Here is a 19995-nt window from a genome sequence, read left to right on the forward strand (position 1 = left end):
CATTTGTGGTAAGATTGAAAAAAGAGGGAGAAATGAATGAAAAGCGATGGTGATGACATTATATATATATATATATATATATATATATATATATATATATATATATATATATATATATATATATATATATACATACATATACATACACAAAACTGTATGCAGTGTATGCAGTTTTTAAATTATAAAGACTCACTCAAAACCTGTATTTTTTTATTTTAAATTAACAGGCACAACTTACATAATTTGTACATACCAAAAAAAAAAAAAAAAACTTTAAGTATAAGAAAAACAATAGCTCATATCGCCTCTGATAATTTTTAAACCTATATTTAATTAGAACCCTTCATTAACAAACAAACAGAAATGTAGATACCCAAGTCTACTTAACCATGTATACTTATTGACTTTCAAATGATGACAGGTGTCTTATATCATACCAATATAATTCTCAACCACCAATCACACATTCAAGTTTAGCCCTGTTGTCTCACATTTTCTTTCAGTAGTAAGGAAGGACAATTACATGTGTAACACAAAATTAAGCATCCTGATATTGTGTGCAGAGGGAAGAATCACGGGTTATCTCTGTTTTATCTACTCCAACACATTCACTTGGAAGCCAAAGACAATGGGAAAGAAGACAAGCCAACCAGGTTTGAAATATTCAAGTAGTTCTTAATAAATGGCTAAAAACACATCTTTGGAGTGTATGAAGTTAATCAACAGTGTGAAATCAAACATTAATCAGATATCGTACATTAAACATATATAATTGCTGGGGTCAGAATATTTTCTAAAGCCAAACTACTGATAATCTTTGACCCTAGTAACACAAAATGTTGGATAAATAATTTAATTTTTGGGGAAAAAAAAGTGCAGGATCCAAACATTATCAAATATGTGCTCTGCATTAACATAATTTGCATATCGACATATAGACCATGCTGCCAATTGAGTTCAATTCACTTTTAACTATGTAACAGTCCTTTAGGAGAAAATATAATCAAATGGAATATATTTAGGAATATTTGTCATTTTCTTTTCCTTGAAAAAATTACCTGAGCCAGACAAGTATGACCAGGATGATCAAAATATTGAGAATATACACACCACAATAACTTCCAAACCATCTGAAGTTACAGAAAATGAAGTACCAAGAATTAAATAAGACGTACTCCCAAAAACATTTTCCATTCTTCAACTCTGTTTCGTTACTTGCACCCAAAAAAATAAAAGCATGACGAACGAAAAAAAGTAAAAAGCAAGGACGAAAGCTTTTAAAAATGGAAGAGTCAAAAGAGAATTGAGTTTACATATCAATACAAAACATTTTATACAAACTTTCTTGCCAACATTCAATTTATTGGGTTACCTGCTTTGCTTTAAAGCCAAAACTACATAGAACGTTGGTTCCATCCCATGACTTGGTGAAGGTAAATATGAGTTCATGGATGGTCAAGGTTGGTTTTAATGCTCACACAGACCAAATTTTGTCCTAACAAGCATAAGCGACAATGAAACCACCATTTGCTGTGATGTCAGAACTTGAGATGGAGATAAAAACCGTACCGTTCTTAAATTAAACTATTTACAGTGGAGCATCCAAATTCTACCCCCTGAAGTGGCACGCCATCAGTAGAACTGCATCACAATAAACTGTTCTTTCACAGTGCATGTCATTTTCAGTAGGAATAAAAGGAAAGAAAAGAGCAAAGGGACACTACAATCTTTTCCAGATTTGTTTTGGATTTCAACAATATCATTTGGATTTCTCATTACTGGCCCTGCTATGCACCCATCCTTGTTATTGCACGAGACACATGGACCCTAAAACATACCAATGGCAAAAGAACAGGAACATGTGTGGCCCAAGATGACAATAATCTCACTACAAAAAAACACATTCTTCCTGGATGAATCTAAATTCCTCCACACCAAACAGACGATGCATCCGTTTCCATCCTCTCTCAAATTTATTTCCATTCTTCTGTTTTTTTATTTTATTTCCCAAACATGCATCCAACTGGTTACCGGTAGCACAGCTGACCTCCTCTCCCATGTTTGTGGTCTGAGTCCATGCTTGAGTCCAAGGTTAAAGTTCAGAGACCATGTGATTTTAAAAAAAGTGCTTTTATTGGTCAGTAGGAGTTCTAGAAAGTTCATATTAACAGGTATCATCTGTGGGGGAAAAAAGGCATATTTGAAATACATTTAAAATGCATTTCCATGAGTTGATTTGATAACTAAAACATTAGTTCTTACCATGATACCACCATTTTGTCTTCTTTGGATTTTTATTACATGTCCGTACATAAAAGGAGTTATCAGGTGGCCGCCTCTGTAAAGAAAAATATAAATTAATATAATAAATATATATTTTGATAAAAAATGCCATTCAAAAGTTTGGGGACAGCATGCTTTTTTAATGTTTTATGCCTTTATAGTCTCTTATGCTCACCAAAGCTGCATTCTTTTCATCAATATAATAAAAACAATATTTCAATATATTACAGTTCATATTTTAAAAAATGTAATGAATTCCCAAAGCTGATTTTTCAGCATCATTACTTTAATTATCAGTGTCACATGATCCTTCAGAAATCTTCTAATATGCTGAGTGCTCAAGAAACATTTCTCATCATTATCAATTTTGAAATCAATATTGTGCTGCTTAATATTTTAATGGAAACTGATGTATTTTTATCATGATACTTTGATGAATATAAAGTTCAAAAGAACAGCATTGGTTTGAAGATGAAAACTTTATAAATGGCTTTCCTGTCACTTTTAATCAATTTAATGCAAACTTGCTGAATAAATGTATTAATTTCCTTAAAAAAATACAAATGAATAAATCTGACCCAAACTTTTGAACAGTAGTGTATATATTACACAGTATATGAAACTAGTTTCCAGAAACAATGCTTGCAAAAATCAATGCAAGTTTATGACACTTTTGAACTTTTTTTTTAATTATTTGAATTCTGTCCAGAAAATATCATTGATGTTTCAATTGGAGTGTGTAAATTGAACAGATTATACATGCTTAAGGTTTTCCTCTCCTGTCTAAGTGCTTATAAACTGTCAACTATAAAAAGTCAGTTATGAGCAACTACTATAATTAGTAAGCCATTGATTCAGAGAGGCGCCAGATATGGCTGTGTGACACGGTGAATGTCTTACTATTGTAATTAATGAACAAACATATCTGTCTAATATGTCCCACATTAGAACCTAAACGTGCCATATTTGCATATTCATCTGCACTGCAACTTTAGAATCCAAAAATATGCGACAAACAAATACTTTTAGATAGTACACATTATGGCTGCATGATTAATCGTTAAAAGACCGCAATCTCAATTTACACACCCACATGATCCTATTCCTAAAGGAAAACAATCCGGCTACATCTATCTGTGTTGGCGCTCCTCCTACAGATCCAGAGCAGTTGCCATGTATATGTATGAAACAGCTTCACAAAAAGTCTTTTCAACCACACAATACATTTCTGTTACAATAATTCAAATTATCACAGAAGTACTGGGATAAAAGTTTATAGTTCTTATGTAAAGACTGTCTACATTAGCGATCAAAATAGAGCAAATGTCCCATTCAAAGTAATTTGATGCTTCAAATAAAGATTGTATCAATTACATCATACCAATATGTGGCGAGAAGTTATAAACATGTATTTGTCATTGGCTGCGTTTCCATTACCCTTTAAATTGTGCAAATTGAAATTGAAAATACGCCCAATGGAAATAGGTCACTTTAGCAACAAAAAAAAAGTTTTTACGTTTGCATGAGGTGGTTTTTCAGCCAAACATTTCGCAAAACTGCAATGGAAACAGTTCTCACATTTACTGGTCACCTGGAGCAAGTAACAGTTGATCATTCTTTAAAGATAATGCCATATGCTTTGGACAGAAGATGATACAGAGTTCTTTAAAGGCTAAATAATTTACGGGAATACTGGATGCTAAACAAAGAAATGCCACAATTTATCAAGACCTTGAAGCCAAAAGGAGGGAGAAATACCTAGAAACATCTCATACGTGCACTCAGTTTGGTTCAAAATAATGGCTAGTGGTGTGGCTGGGATAAATGTAACCTATCAACATCTGTTTCCATGATTTTTGGAATGAATAAAACAAATTATGTTTTAGTCGCATAACATTGGTTAATGGAAATGGTGTCATTTCGCAATAGTTTTTAATCGACATTTAGAAAGTGCCGCAAAAGTTTGCGCAAATCTTTAATGGAAACATGGCTATTGTACCATTTAAGCAACTCATTCAAAAATGCACCCTGTGTCTAAATATGCTTACTTCCATACTATGTAGTAGGTGAAAAACTAATTCGTAGTATTCATAAAACAGTAGGTCAAAGTACCCGGATGACCTACTACTTACAGAAAGATTCTGAAGTGGGCATTAAATGGACGCTTTAATAGCCCCTGATGCCACGGGAAAAGATTTGTGAAAAGGAGGTGAAGCAACGTAACTGACACCGTACACCATAAGTCAAATGATAATAGCCACTTTTCACACAGCAATACCGGTAAATTACCATAAATTTACCGGTAAATACACAAATATGCTACAAATAGTTGGTTCACACATGCAAAGGTGTTCAGGCTTTTTACCAATAAAACACCATTCACACATCAGCAGCAAAATATATATATATTATATATATATATTAATTTTAAAAAAAAATTAAGTAGACTGCAGCCATTAACATTTTGCCAGAGAATAAGAGGAGAAACATGAACTATTTTAAACTGTGATTCTTAACTGTGCAGCTCTAACACACATCTTGAAAACTATTGCATTGTGAAGCGAGACACTTACCTTCTCTTTGCAGCTAGACAGCATGCTAATAATGCTAAGACAAACAGACTGCACCGAAAGAGCTGGTGACCAATCCTCCGTTAAGATGGACAGGCAGATGTGGCCATTGCTATAAACGTGGGGATGGACAGGTATATTGTCTCCTGTGAACATTACCTGTCAAAACACAACATATTTGTTTTCATTTCAATATGATGCACTAAATGACCATGTGTGCTTGACTTTCTCCAAGCTGCTCTTTTCAATACAATGAAAAATGAATGGTGACCGTTTGAACGACACTTGAATAAAACTTGATGAAGACACCATTTTGCAACATCGACACGTAATTGAACTAAACTGAATCATCAACTTCAGCAGAATAAAGACACTATTCACTTCTATAATGAAATGTCTCATATTTGATGAAGTTTGCATTCTTGGTCCATATTTTTTGTGCATCACTGTGAAGCTGTTTTGAAACAATATATTGTATAAAGCGGTATATAAATAAAGGTGACTTGGCTATGGTGGTCAAGATGAATTTTTTCAATAAATAACTAAAATGTTGACCTGTTCTTCACAAAAAGCTATTATATAAAAAATCATAGGACTTGGAATTCAGTGCACGAGTATAGACTTATTTTATGATGCTTTTATGTAGATATTTTTGTCATTTTCAGAGATTAAAAGCTTCAGTCCACATTCACTTACACTGTAAGGAAAAGAGCAGCATGGACATTCTTCAAAACTCCTGGACATTCTCCTTTTATGCGCCACAGAACAAAGAAAGACATTTGGGTTTGAAACAACACGAGGGTGAGTAAATGATGACAGAACGTTCATATTTTGGGTGAACTATCCCTTTAAATAATAAGCCAGTGCTTAGTCCTCACAATTGGCATGAGGCCGCTAGATTAGGAGGTGGAGACAGAGACAGCCGGCTGAATGAGAAGCCGGCGCCAGATCCGGACTTACATGAGGAAAAGCATAGAGCGCCCTCGATCATAATACAACCAGTGCCTCACTTCCGATTAAATGCACTTAATGCACACAAACTCTGCTAGGGCCACTTCAGCAACAAAAATGTTGTTCATCAGTCACTTTTAATCTTAAGTGAGTGTCCTCTATCACATTTAAAAGTCTACGGCATGCACTAAGCCAAGGCATACACTCACCTTTGCTCCATTTACACATTGTATCAGCTTTAAACCACAAAAGCATTTCTGTCACTTGTTGTGATGTGCTTGTCAATTATAAAAGTCCCTGCTGCCATACAGTTCTTAACTCTAAAAGCCTTAAAGGTGTGTGAGCTCTTTTATCTAATTTGGTCTATACCGGTCAGATATTTATAGAGGGACTGATATGTAAAATAAGATCGGAGCTAATCCCTTTAAATGTGGCCTTTAAATCCGCAATCTACAAGCATAAAATGCCCTTGTGCAGATTGATCCTATTAATTTACTGTTGTAGGTGCAAAACATACCTTAGTTGACCCTTTAATGTTCACCTAACTACTACAAATTAATATTATGGTCAGTTCAGCAATGCACAAAGTTTGATTTTATGCATTTGTATATCATCGAGTTTTATATAATTTATTTAAATGAGCAGCAATAAGACTACCAAGAACAGAACAGAGAGCGGCGTACATGTGTACCGAAAATCATGTCATATGGAATACCAGTGTTGTGATCTAAAATTTAATTATTAAAAATATTTTGTTAAAGGTGCACTATGTGACATGTGGTCTTCACCTCACAGCCGGGGGGAAATAGGACTCGGGCAGAAATCATGTTCATGGATGCGGTTATTAACGTTACTGTAGTGTGAAGCAGAGCAGGACCTAGTGTTGTGGAGCTGAGCACGGCCGCTGGAGTGATTGTTACACAAACACACGGCTCGCAAACACCGGGACTTTTATTATGACGGGACGGGACACAGTCGCCGGGCGACCTGCACTTTTGCTTTTTTTCGGTCATGATTAGGTAAAGCAGCTCTGTTTATCATATTAGATACATTTAATTGTGTTTAAAATTATGTTATGACGTTACTCTGTGTGTTCGCTCAGCGCTGCGGTGACATGTTCACACTACTAAGAGAAAAACGCTTCTGCAGAATAAAACCGAGGGTAACGCAGATATGACGCGATTGACAGGCGACTTGCTCAAACGCTATGCTGAAACGTCCCGGTCCGTAGTTAAAATAGCAATTTTCTCACAACTTACAAATAGTTGGAAACATTTGGGATATTGTAAGTACTCAACTGAACAAAATATATAACACTGGCCTAGTGGTTTTTGGATATTTTACTGCAAAAATACTACATAGTGCACCTTTAATTGAGAGCTGAAATAAAATAAAATATAAATATTATATGAAAAACAAACTAAATAAAAAAAAATTAATTAAATAAATGTAGGTTATATAGGTTAAATATTAAAACATCGAACTAAATAAAAGTTTAAAATGGAAATAAAAAGTTAAAGGTGCATTATGTGCATTAACTTTTCCGTACGCTAGAGGGCACCTATTTAAAACAAAGGCGTAGTTTGATGACGCCAAGTTTGAGTGCAGAATCTTGGGACATGTGGTCTTCACCTCACAGCCGGTGGAAAAGAATCGGGATAGGAATCAGGCTGAAATCATGTTCATGGATGCGATTATTAATGTTACTGTAGTGTGAAGCAGAGCAGGGCCGGGTGTTGAGAAGCTGAGCAAGGCCGCTGGAGCGATTGTTAATAAGATGAACGCAACACGCCTCGCGAGTAGCTGTACTTTTATTATGCCACAGTCTTTGGCGCCATTTCCGCTTTTCCAGTCATGAGTATGAGGTGATGCAGCTCTGTTTATCATATTAGACACATTTAAGTGTGTTTAAAATGATGTTACGACGTTACTCTTTGCTTTCGCTCAGTGGCTGCTGTGACACTGAGGTGACACTTTGCGGTGTTTCAAGAGTAAAGCGCTTCTGCAGAATAAAACCGTGACTGAGAGAAATGCAGATATAACGCAATTGACAGGCGACTCCCTCACATGTCCCAGTCAGAGTCCTGCAACGGGTCGGGTACCCGCGGGTATCCGCGGGTACCCGCATAAAAGTGGCTAAAACGGGTGGATTGTGACATTTATAAAATTCACGGGCGGGGATGCGGGCGGATAATTAACTCTGTGTGGGCGGGTAGTAGCGCGGATGGCAATATTAGGATGCGGATATATTTCTGTGGCAAAGTGAACGAGAGAGCGAGCGAGAGCGAGCCAGCGAGACCGGCGCGTGATTGTGAATGAGCGTCACCTGCGAGCCACACCGGTCTCGAGTCCTCTGAGGGAGCTCGGAAGCATATAAGGTCGAGAGATCACCAGACCTGGATTTGACGTTCAGTTGTGTTTACGTTTTATGTGTGTGCGCTTGGCAGATGTCCATGAGGGCTGCCCACGTTACTTTCGTTTTGTTTGGTTAAAGTCTTTTAAATGTTCGCCGGTTCCCGCCTCCTTCATCCCCCATCGAACACATTGTAGGCTATTACAATTTCTATGTCCGAATTACCATTACACACACACGCAACAACGATATGCCATTTGACCCATCACGTCACAACCACAGCGACATTGAAACTTTTGTTGATGCAGATGGAGCGAGCGTTGCAGGAGTAGCAATGGATGAAGTAAAAGTAAAGTTGGTGAGTGGAGTAGCCTATATGAAATTGTTGACAATGAGTCTTTAAAGGCACTTTTGCCTGTTTCATAAGCCCATTCATGACGCTGTTGATGTTGAGAGAGGTGCAGGATAAAAAATAAAGCATGTTTTAATTTTAATGTTTTAGCGTGTGATTTATCGCGGGCACGGGTCGGGTAACGGGCCAAATATTAACGGGTCTGGGCGGGTGCGGATTTAATTTTGATATTTTCACGGGTCACGGGTCGGATCTGGTGCTAAACCTTGCGGGTACGGGCGGGGGCGGGTCTCCAAAAATGGACCCGTGCAGGACTCTGGTCCCAGTTCCTTGGTTAAAAGAGCAATTTTCTCACGATTTACAAATAGTTGGAAACATTTTGGCTATTCTAAGTACTCAGTTGAACAAAATATATAACACTGGCCTAGTGGGTTTTTTTGGGGGGGGGATTACATTGTGCACCTTTAACTATTAATAAATATTCTAAACCAAAAAGACAACAAAAGATATACTAGCACATAACATAATTACTACATAAGGACTACAATTTAAATGAAAACTGAAAATATAAAAATAAAAGCTAATTCAGAATGTCAATAAAAACTATAATATTATATAAATAACACTAGAATATTGCTGGTGAGAAAAAAAAAATAATAATAATTCATTCCTAATAATATTGCTGCCAATAAATATATATTCTAAAAATAAATAAACTATTTTGTATTTAATACAGTTCATAAATAATATTTAGACTTACCTGAGGTGAGTCAAAGGGATAACGACTACTAAATTTAAATAGAAGCTGAAATTTCTCCCCTTCATAAAGAGTACCAGAAGCTCCTTCCATATCCACAATCCATCTGTAAAGAGAAACAGAAACGCAATAATAATTAAGCCTTTGAGTTGTATAAATGATTTCTAGAGCTATTCGACTAATTTTAGCTAATGATTATGAAAATACAATAAATCAACAAAAAACTATTGTGCTGCATTCCGTTCCTTTCCAGCAGCGCTCCTCCGTCTTATAAAAGCCCACATTGAAGATGCAAACCAGTAAAATCATATAACATAATTTTCGTGAAATGAGACATGGTTGATATTAAAGAGTTGTTAAAAGCGTAAAAAAAAAAACTATGCACGCGTTCCGAGATGGAGCGGAACATGGACAAGCAAAGTGAACTTTGAGCTTCGGCTGCACGCCTAAACAGACAAAAAAAAAAATGTCAAAATGCCAGGCATGGGAAGTATTCACAAAAACACAGTCAATTTTGTCTTCACTGTATGTAAACAACTGGGTTAAAAATTGGATGTGTATCATTTTATTGGATCTGTGCTTTCAGTCTTAATGTGATAGCAGCCTAAGAGAAAAATCACTTACTGCTCGACTGAAGGACTTTTGTAGCTTTATTAAGAATGAAAGCAAGTTTAATTCTTACAGTGACGATTATTCCATTTTATTGTACATTTTATTATTCAATATCTGTAGTAGGCTGATAGAGCTGAATATCACAGTGGCTGATTTGTTGCAAGAGTAAAGCGCTTCTGCAGAATAAAACTGAGACAGTAACGCAGATATAACGCAATTGACAGGCGACTCCCTCACATGTCCCAGTTCCTTGGTTAAAAGAGCAATTTTCTCATGATTTACAAATAGTTGGAAACATTTTGGATATTCTAAGTACTCAGTTGAACAAAATATATAACACTGGCCTAGTGGGTTTTTTTTTTTTTTGGGGGGGGGGGGGGGGGGGTTTACATAGTGTACCTTTAACTATTTATAAATATCCTAAACAAAAACTAAAAGAAAAGATATACAAGCACATTTACTACATAAGGACTAAAATTTAAATGAATATACAAATATTTCCTCTTACTGCTCAACTGAAGGTAGGCTGTCAGAGCTAAGTATTTCTAGGCTTGATTGAAAAACTTAAAGCACTGTATGTTTCATTTGTAACTTTGTTTTATTAAATTTGTCCTATTATTTGTAAAACAAATGTTTATTTGTTTTTTTTGTTTCAATAATTTTAGGACTTTTTTACCTGCATTAGTTAGCTTGGTATTCTGCTGTGGTATTGAAGTTGTTCGAATCAAATTTGACAAGGGCCTAATTGTGATGGCAAGACGACTGGGTCAGAGCATTTCCAAAAAAAAACTGCAGCTCTTGTGGGGTGTTCTCGGTCTGCAGTGGTCAGTATCTATCAAAAGTGCTCCAAGGAAATCCATTGATGTTCCTCCTCAGTTCAAGAACTCATTGACCTATATTACTGTAATATTGCACATGGAAAGAGAGAATTATTTACAAATTATATTATTATTATAATTTATTGATTTTATGTGCCTTTTCTTTAGCCTTTTTGTAAAATGTTAAAATCCTAATAAAAATACTATATAAAAAAAAAGTGGTCTAAGGAAGGAACAGTGGTGAACCAGTGACAGGGTCATGAGTGGCCAAGGCTCATTGATGCACGTGGGGAGTGAAGGCTGGCACGTGTGGTCCGATCAAACAGACGAGGTACTGTAGCTCAAACTGCTCAAGAAGTTAATGCTGGTTCTGATGGAAAGGTGTCAGAATACACAGTGCATCGCAGTTCATCACGTATGGGGCTGCATAGCCGCAGACCTGTCAGGGTGCCCATTCTGCATCAGAACCGGACTAAGGAGCAATGGAAGAAGGTGGCCTGGTCTGATGAATCATATTTTCTTTTACATCACATGGATGGCCAGGTGCCATCCCCAGATCTCAATCCAATCGAGCATCCGTGGGATGTGCTGAACAAACAAGTCCCGTCCATGGAGGCTCCACATCACAGCATACAGGAGTGAAAGGATCTGCTGCTAACATCTTGGTGCCAGATACCACAGCACACCTTCAGGTGTCTTGTGGAGTCCATGCCTCAATGAGTCAGGGCTATTTTGGCAGCAAAAGGGACACCAATACAATACAATGAAGGTGTATCTGATCGGTGTATCATACAAAAAGTATTCCTAGGGTTTTGGTCATATGGTCCACTCATAATGGATAATTGTGTGATTACAATATTGACTAAAATATCGTGATTAGGATTTTTGCCATAATCGAGTAGCCCTAACTTATACTATGCATAAGTTAAATACATATTAGCAACAAAGCTAATAAACTATTGAGAAAAAAGGACTACTCTACTGCCAGCCAGCAGAGTGTTTCACGTTTTGCCATAAAAGGAGATAGACAGGAAATAGACAGATAATGAGCAATGAAAGACAGGACAAAATTAAACATCCAGAACTAAACAATAAGGGAAGCAGAACTATGCCAGAGGTCAAAAAGATGACAGCTCTTTCTAGCAAAAAAAAAATCTTCACCAAGCCTCTCTGCTTAATTTTCTGTTATTTTGGCTACCATATACTTATAGAGAACCATCAAGCTTTCTTTTCCTAGCATCAAAGGTATTGAGGTGAGAGTGAAAATGGACAGAGAACTAAAGAGTGAGGTGATTTTTCTGACTCAACACATGGACTCCTGGGATGTGTCACTATGTGCTCATGTGTGTCCTTCACTAATTCTAAAGCATTTTGTACACAGATTATGAACACAGATTGCCTGATACCACTGGAGGAAACATCTGGCACAGATGGATGATTAAGGTTAAATTAACTACCTTCAGTTTTTGGAAACAAAAATGCACCCCATTATATAATGAGAATGAGATAATTTCTCATGCCGACTTGGTATCCTAAAAATGAAACTAATTTACAATTAAAATGTTTTACATCTTTAATTTTTATATATTATACATTGTGTATTTTCTCCTCAGTGTTTTTAACTTTATGTTGCACTAATATATATGTGTGTGTGTGTGTGTGTGTGTGTGTGTGTGTGTGTGTGTGTGTGTGTGTGTGTGTGTGTGACGTAAGGTTAAAAACACAGAAGAGAAAATACACAATGTCAGACAATAATTTTGAATTACAGCATAAAAATACACTACCGTTCAAAAGTTTGGGGTTGGTAAGCCTTTAATGTTATAAAAAGGTAAGTAGTAAGTAGCACATATTTAAATATGCAATAATGTGCAAGTGCAACATACCAGAGTCAGATAAAGTGTCCACAATGACATTTTCCTACCACAGCATTATCATACATCTACAGCAGCAGTTTGTTTTCAGAAAACTGAGAACATTCCGGAGGCAGTGGAAATATCCCTGGTTCATCAGTGCTGCGTCGGCAGGGGAGCTCACATTTCTGCTTCAGTTTGAATGGAACATTATTACTTCACATGCTAATATAGATAGTAGGGGTGCAATTGTACTGAAAATGTTTGGTGTGTACGTGTGTACATGTGTACTGAACAAATAGTGTTGTTTTAACCACTGCACATGGAGAATTCCTCAGTGGAACGGAATCTGAAATATCTTCAAGACATTTTGGCTTTAATAATATTTCCCCAAAAATGTACAAGAAGCTGTGTCCCAATTCACATACCATCCATCCTAAATAGTATTCGAAAATAGAATTAGTACGTCCCAAATCGGGGGATATGTCGAAATGAGTATTCCAAAGATACCAGGATAGTTTACTATTTCCAGTCAGAATTCGACATGCAGAACGATGCGCACTCTAACGGCCGGTGGAAAGAGTAACAAAATATTCTACTCAAGTAAAAGTACTGTTACTTCAATGAAATTTTACTTAAGTACAAGTAAAATTACTGGTCTAAAAATTTACTCAAGTAAAAGTAAAAAGTAGCTCATTTAAAATGTTTTACTTTTTTTAACAGTGGGACTCTCCCCTGTAGGGTTGTGATAGAATGAGATTTTCACGATATGACAACTATCTCAGAAAACATCATGGTATTAAACAATTATTTAATAAATAAACTGTACCTATTATTAAATTATGGTTATTATCACTAGTTAAAATGATGTTAAATGAAGGGGGTTGAACAAATTCTTTATTATAACAAACTTAAAACCATTCGTTTGTTTTGTTTATTAAAATTTCAGTAAAACATGACTAATAAACTAAATTCAATAAATGATTATGAATTAGATTAACAACTTATTTTTATCATTAATTCATTCAAATGTTTAAGAATGATAGAGTCCATATGTAGTAGACGGAGCAACTCATTCACAGAGACAGAACAAGCAGATCATATATTCATATAGCAATGTTTTGTGCTTTAATATTCACAGACCATGTCATTTTTCCTCCCCTCTTTGCATTAATGGTTTGATTTTTACTCAGTAACGGATGTGGTTTAAAATTTAGTTTTAAACAATACTTCAATCAAAATGTACTTAAGTAAAAGTAAAATTACAGATTTTTAAAACTACTTTAAAAAAGTAGAAGTACACAGAAAAACTACTCAATTACAGTAATGTGAGTAAATGTAATTCATTACTTTCTACGTCTGCAGCCGATATTGCCCACAACCCATTGCGAGTTGGACGAGGATTTGATTAGAACTACAAACGTGGATTAAAAAAACTACAATCATGACGGCTATGTGAGGGAGTCTGATGGTTAAGAAGAGAAGTTAAACGGGTGTAATTTAAATGTAATTAAACATTACATTATATTTAATCTGCAACAGCATTGTGAAATTTTCGAATGATATGTTTGGCTAGAACCGTTTAAATGCATCATTATATTTAAACTGCAAACACATGAGAGTCTCCTAATGAAAGACCCATGAATGGCGGAAACTGAGGGTAACACAGATATGACTCAATTGACAGGTGACTCCCTCAGATGTCCCGGCTCCTTGGTTAAAATAGCAATTTTCTCACAATTTACAAATAGTTGGAAACATTTGGGATATTGTAAGAACTCAACTGAACAAAATATATAACACTGGCCTAGTGGTTTTTTGATATTTTACTGCAAAAATCCTACATAGTGCACCTTTAACACAAGGTTGGATTTGATTTGGCTTGTTTCAATCATAACATCACAATGAACTTCCTCCAAAAATCTTGAAGGACAACAATGAACACAATTAGACCAATTAGTCAGGACAAACACGTTTGGCAAGCTGCTAAACTTATAGCCAATACTTGACATTTCTTTGACAAAACACATACTGAGATAAAGCTACAAGGCTGGATAAAAATGTTAACCTAACCCACATTACATTATCTGCCCACAAAACCAAGTTCCATAAAAGAAAACACATTTATAACCCTTGGCTGTCAAAGTTTAGCTTTCTGAAAACGAGTAATTATGTCAATCATGTATTCTTATTCCTGCTGCACAGAAAGGTATAAACATATATGTGAAGACAGCTCAATCCCAATTTCTGAAGTAACTACTACTGAGCAGAGCACAAGACCGGATATATTGACATTCAGTGACATAAGTAATCCTATCTGGAACATTGTGATCCACGTTTTTGTCTTTTCATCAAAAGACTGCTATATATTTGTAGACAGATACAGACTATTCACAGGCCAAAAAGAGGTCAATAAGGTTTGTTACGGCAATACTATCTTCTCTAGCTTTAATTTTTGATTAGTCTGAGCAGATATACACCGAGCAGAGCAGCCTTACAAATGACTCCACATGGAAAATCTTTTGCTTACAAATTTGAAAATATGCCCACAATGGGTGAGTTTCCCAGGTCTGACATGACAACAATAAAAGTATGGGTAAAATGTAACGCAAGGAGTCATACTGCACTTGTAAATGTGACAATCCGTGATACAGGACGACATGAGAAAGCTAGCCAGTTAACAAGTAAACTGCGATCACACACGGGTATAAGATTAAACAAAGAGTTGAGAAGTGTCGGCCTTACTGTGTGATGGTGTTTTGTACGCTCTTCTCATTTAGGGTCATTCCAGGGGGTGGATCATTCTGCAAGGCTAGCAGTTCTTTCTGTAACCTTTTCTGTTGAGAAATAGAGAAAAAGTATTGAACAAAGATAGGAAAAGAAGAGAATCTAAAGCAGAGGTTGTTTATAACACACACACACACACACACACACATACAAACAAACAAACCCCTTAATCTATGCCAGGAATATACCAGTCAGAATTAGCTCTTAAAATTAAACATTAAAATCAACTTAATTCATACGAGACATTATTCACACACCACAGCATAATATAAAAAATAGTATAACTTACTCATTTTTTAATTCTGAATTCACCATCTGGATTTTTTTTAAATATACAGACACTAAGTAGTGTGTGGCAACAAGCATTGCCTACATTTTATCATTGCCAATATTCAACATAAAACAGAATAATATTAAGTCAAGTTAAATGAAAATATAACTTCATATGTCCGGCAGTCATAAATAACCTTGCAAGGCTGGATAAAAAATATGTAGATTTTTACGATTTCAAGCAATTCAATAGCAAACTCGTAATAGTTCTAGTAAGAACGCGTTGATTCGGCTCTTTACATTCGCTGTGTTTGCGGTAAATCAGTAGTTTATATGAGTCCTGCTCGCCAGCTGTTGCTTTTAAAGCACCGATAATTCTCCCCCTGACAGCTCAGGAACAGCGAGGAGGACAAGTTATGATTTCAGAAATAACACGGCAATATTCGATCCCCTTATTAGGCGTATCCAAAAAACAGCATTTACACTATCAGAGACGACATGCTTGACACCTGATCAAGAAGTGATTGATAGATTAAACAGGGCTAGATGTCAGCTGTGATCTTACCTGCATCGACGCCATGATGGATCCCCCTGCATCAGTGGCGCACAGTAACGCAGGGCGACTGACGTCACCATCACGTGACACACGAGCGCTTCTGTGTTCTGATAACAAGATAACTTCTGATAAAATAAAACCTTCTTCTGATAGTCCAAAATCTAACCCCAGTACACTATATCGTCTCTTTATTCCAATGTTTTAATACTAGTAAACAGTTAATTGATCATAGTTATAATAAGTAATACATATCTATTATTATTTCATTACTCTGTCACAGAAGAAATAAAGTCACATAGGTTTCCATCATAGACTGTAAATAATACAAACGAATACATACAACGACTTTCAAGATAGGTTACAGACTTTTTATTTTTGGTTGAAGTATTATTTTTTATTAAATTATGTATTTATTATGAATAGTTATAATTAATGAAATTTTTTATATATATATATATAAATATCAATTATTTCTATTATTAAACAACTTTAACTTTACAACAAAGGTTTGAACAACTTTCATAATATTTTTTTTATTTTTTATTTTCAGGCCAAGTATTCTTTTTAATTATTATATTTATTCATTTTGACTAGTTATCATTAATAAATATCTGTTATTTTTGAGAAATATAAATGTCTGTTTCATTATTGTCACAGAAAAAAAGAAGGCCACATTTTGGAACAACCTTCAAAATATATATTTTTTAGAGTTTGGAATAAAGTATTCTTTTTAATTATTAATATTTGTTTTTATAAATAGTTATCATTAATATATATTGTATTCACATTTTTGATAAACATAAATGTCTGTTATTTCATCATTCTATCAGATCAAAGGAGGCAACATTTTGGAACACCCTTCAAAATAGAGATTTTTGTTTAATTTATAATTAATAAGTACAGTGTCTATTTATGCATTATGACTATTTATCATTAATAAATAAATATCTATTATTTTTGAGAAAAATAAATGTCTGTTTCATTATTGTCACAGAAAAAAGAAGGCCACATTTTGGAACAACCTTCAAAATATATATTTTTTTAGATTTTGAGATAAACTATTCTTTTTAATTATGAATATTTGTTTTTATAAATAGTTATCATTAATATATATTTTATTCATATTTTTGAGAAATATAAATGTCTGTTTCATTATTGTCACAGAAAAAGTCTATTAATTCACTCTTCCGTCACAGAAGAAAGTCAAAGGTTTGGAATGACTTTTAAGGTATAGATCTTATCTTTTTTATTATTTTGTAAATACTAATTATTACTATTCATAGTTTTAAATAAATCATTCTTTAATCTATTAATACATGCGAAGAATATTAATTCATTAATCTGTCACTGAAGAAAGTCAGTCACCTGGGTTGAAATAACAAAAAAATCATTATATTTGAGTGATGTATTTTTATTTATCACGATCAAATGGTACAATCATGCCATAGTTTACAGCAAGTAGAATGCATCCTTCACCCTGTGTTCATTTGTCTTACAAGAAATGCAAGCCAATTTGTGTATTAATCTGCTCTAAATATTAAACCAGCCAAAACACAAACACATAGAGGTGTGACAGTGATACATTGGGTTCATCCACATTTATTCCTAGTGCAAGACTAGGGCAACTGCAAAAGACTTGCAAATACAAAATTAATGCAAGACATTTAAAACTCTACATACAAAACAAATTATCTAGTCAATTTTAAGCACAACATAACAAATAAAACAAACAAACAAAACATTTATAAATACACACTCAAAATTCATAGGAATATATGGCAAACAAATGGTCACAGTATAACACATACTCCATTCCTATCTAACAGTCTAGGAAGTTTGCAGCCATGAGCAGTTCCAAGGCAATCTCAGGAGCAATGGGGAATTCTGGGATTTCTGTTGAGCTGTTGGTGTAGCGCACTTTATAGGTAAAATACATGCAAACTTTGGACAGAACATGAGACGGGATCTCCCGGAAGTTCACCTCATTGGTTTCATTTTCAGCAAACTGACCTTAGAGTAAACATGAAAAATGTTAGAGCTTCCTCCTATTCAAATATCACAACATCAAAAAAATTGAGTGCAATTCTGTTTCGCAACAACAAGACTTTGAACACGTTTCATTCTCACCAGGTCCACTCAGCATAGCCTTGATTGTGCCAGAGGTTAAAGCGTGCTCTCTTTTCACAATAAACTCTTGCCCATCTGAAGAGATCAGCTTTACGTACATGGCATCTGGGCCCTCACAACCGCCATATGTCTTCTCTTCAATATCTGCTGGAAAATGTTATTGGAACTCTTTAGGGGGGAAAGTCACAGGCAAATGGAAGCTAAACAGAATTTATTACAAACAGTATTACAAATTTAACAGAAGAGAACATTTTGACAATAATGAATGGATGAATACTGAATTGATAAGGTTCCGATCATTAAAAGCATCTGCTAACAGCAGACGAGCGGATCGAGATATTACAATTTCCTATTTGCAAATAAATACAAGTCCAATACAAACCCATTGTTTCACAGGGACTGTATTCCTGCAAACAACAGAACAAAACATTAGTATTATGGTGTATTGCATAGGAAAGGAGATCAATTATTATGAGTCAACATATAAGAAGGAGAGAGAAATGGAAAGAAAGATTAGAAATAAACACAAACTTGTAAAATGATGACGAGGCTAAATCCTTATTATTATTTTCTTTTTTACTTATTGACGCGTGAACAGTAAACAACCTCCCTCGTCCTAAAATACTGGCTAGTTTATGTAATTGTTCTCTTTTGCTTCACTTGGTACGTTAATTTCATGTGTTCTCATTCTTTCTAAAACAGTCTCATAAAAGAACATTTTCACGGTCACAGGAGCAAATGATAAATCGCAATATCGTATCGTTTCGTCCATGAGAGGATCGATTAATATTATATACGAATCTATATTTTGGATAATAAATGTACAACTGTCACACTTACCACCAATATAAAACAGTAAAACAAGTTGAGAAATACATACGCTGGATACAATTGAATACTTCCGGTTCAAAAATGTGGCTCATAATTAAAAGTCCCCCTACGTGGAATTGAGCCATGGTGTGTGTATTGCAACATGAAATAAATCATTTCAAACAATGATTACAAATAAAGGAGAATAATCTCTAGAAACTTCATAAATGTAATAAAAAAACACTTGAAGTAGTTAGTTAGTTAGTTAGTTAGTTAGTTAGTTAGTTAGTTAGTTAGTTAGTTAGTTAGTTAGTTAGTTAGTTAGTTAGTTAGTTAGTAGGCTACCTTGAGGAACAACGGTCAAAAACACAAACTGGTATTGAATATTCCTAAACCTTTACATAAAAACAATAGTCTACAGTGCAAAACATTACAAACAAATCATTAAATATAGTCCACTCAAATTGATCTATTTCATAGAAAAATAAATAAAATAGAAAAAAAGTCAATTATTCTGGAAAAACAAGAATTTTTAGCTGTCATAACTCAAACAATCAAATTTTACCAAATAAGATTGAGATGCATTGTATATGGTAAGTGTCTTTTTCCACAACTGCTTTTTCCATTTTTTATTATGCCATAAACCAGAACAATAATGAGACACACATTACAAAGTAAAGTCAAATAAAACAGTGCCAGAGGACAAGAACAAAATTATAATGAAGAGGGTGCTACTTGTCACCTGCTAACATATAAGCTCTGATTGACTTTTTACTTGTGCAATTACACAAAATGGAACAATAAAGCTTGAAATAATTTTTAAAGCAAGAAAAGTTATGTCAGTTAGGTTAAAGTTAGGATAGAGTCAGACCATTTCATTTTATGTATGTAAAACTTTC

The 19995-nt window shown here is 34.8% G+C and overlaps 2 protein-coding genes across 3 annotated transcripts; both read right to left on the reverse strand.

The window, feature by feature from the left end:
* Positions 1–197: 197 nt before the first annotated feature.
* Positions 198–16256, reverse strand: ube2wb (ubiquitin conjugating enzyme E2 Wb). Its single transcript, XM_067435094.1, has 6 exons — positions 16169–16256; positions 15292–15383; positions 9270–9372; positions 4857–5012; positions 2263–2338; positions 198–2178 (listed from the first exon to the last, which is right to left on the reverse strand). Exons 1-6 carry the CDS (start codon positions 16181–16183, stop codon positions 2165–2167), a joined length of 456 nt encoding a protein of 151 aa, XP_067291195.1. The 5' UTR covers positions 16184–16256; the 3' UTR covers positions 198–2164.
* Positions 16257–17549: 1293 nt separating this feature from the next.
* eloca (elongin C paralog a) lies at positions 17550–19228 on the reverse strand. 2 transcript variants are annotated; one of them, XM_067434736.1, is made up of 4 exons: positions 19127–19228; positions 18669–18693; positions 18287–18433; positions 17550–18169 (listed from the first exon to the last, which is right to left on the reverse strand). In XM_067434736.1, the coding sequence occupies exons 2-4, from the start codon at positions 18670–18672 to the stop codon at positions 17979–17981; spliced, it is 342 nt and encodes a 113-aa protein (XP_067290837.1). In that variant the 5' UTR covers positions 18673–18693; positions 19127–19228; the 3' UTR covers positions 17550–17978. The 2 variants fall into 2 exon arrangements, with proteins under 2 accessions (XP_067290837.1, XP_067290838.1); XM_067434737.1 differs by having other exon boundaries at positions 18287–18430; positions 19127–19222.
* Positions 19229–19995: the final 767 nt, after the last annotated feature.

The sequence above is a fragment of the Pseudorasbora parva genome, chromosome 24 (genome assembly GCF_024679245.1).
Source record: "Pseudorasbora parva isolate DD20220531a chromosome 24, ASM2467924v1, whole genome shotgun sequence".
NCBI lineage: Eukaryota > Metazoa > Chordata > Actinopteri > Cypriniformes > Gobionidae > Pseudorasbora > Pseudorasbora parva.

Bases quoted from the DNA above. Each gene is read 5' to 3' on its own strand.
- ube2wb (XM_067435094.1), bottom strand. The intron at 9,373-15,291 runs GTAAGGCCGACA...TTCTCTTTACAG, and splicing joins GTACAAAACACCATCACACA to ATGGATTGTGGATATGGAAG. The intron at 5,013-9,269 runs GTAAGTCTAAAT...GTGTTTTGACAG, and splicing joins ATCCCTTTGACTCACCTCAG to GTAATGTTCACAGGAGACAA.
- eloca (XM_067434736.1), bottom strand. The intron at 18,170-18,286 runs GTGAGAATGAAA...GTTTACTCTAAG, and splicing joins GGCTATGCTGAGTGGACCTG to GTCAGTTTGCTGAAAATGAA.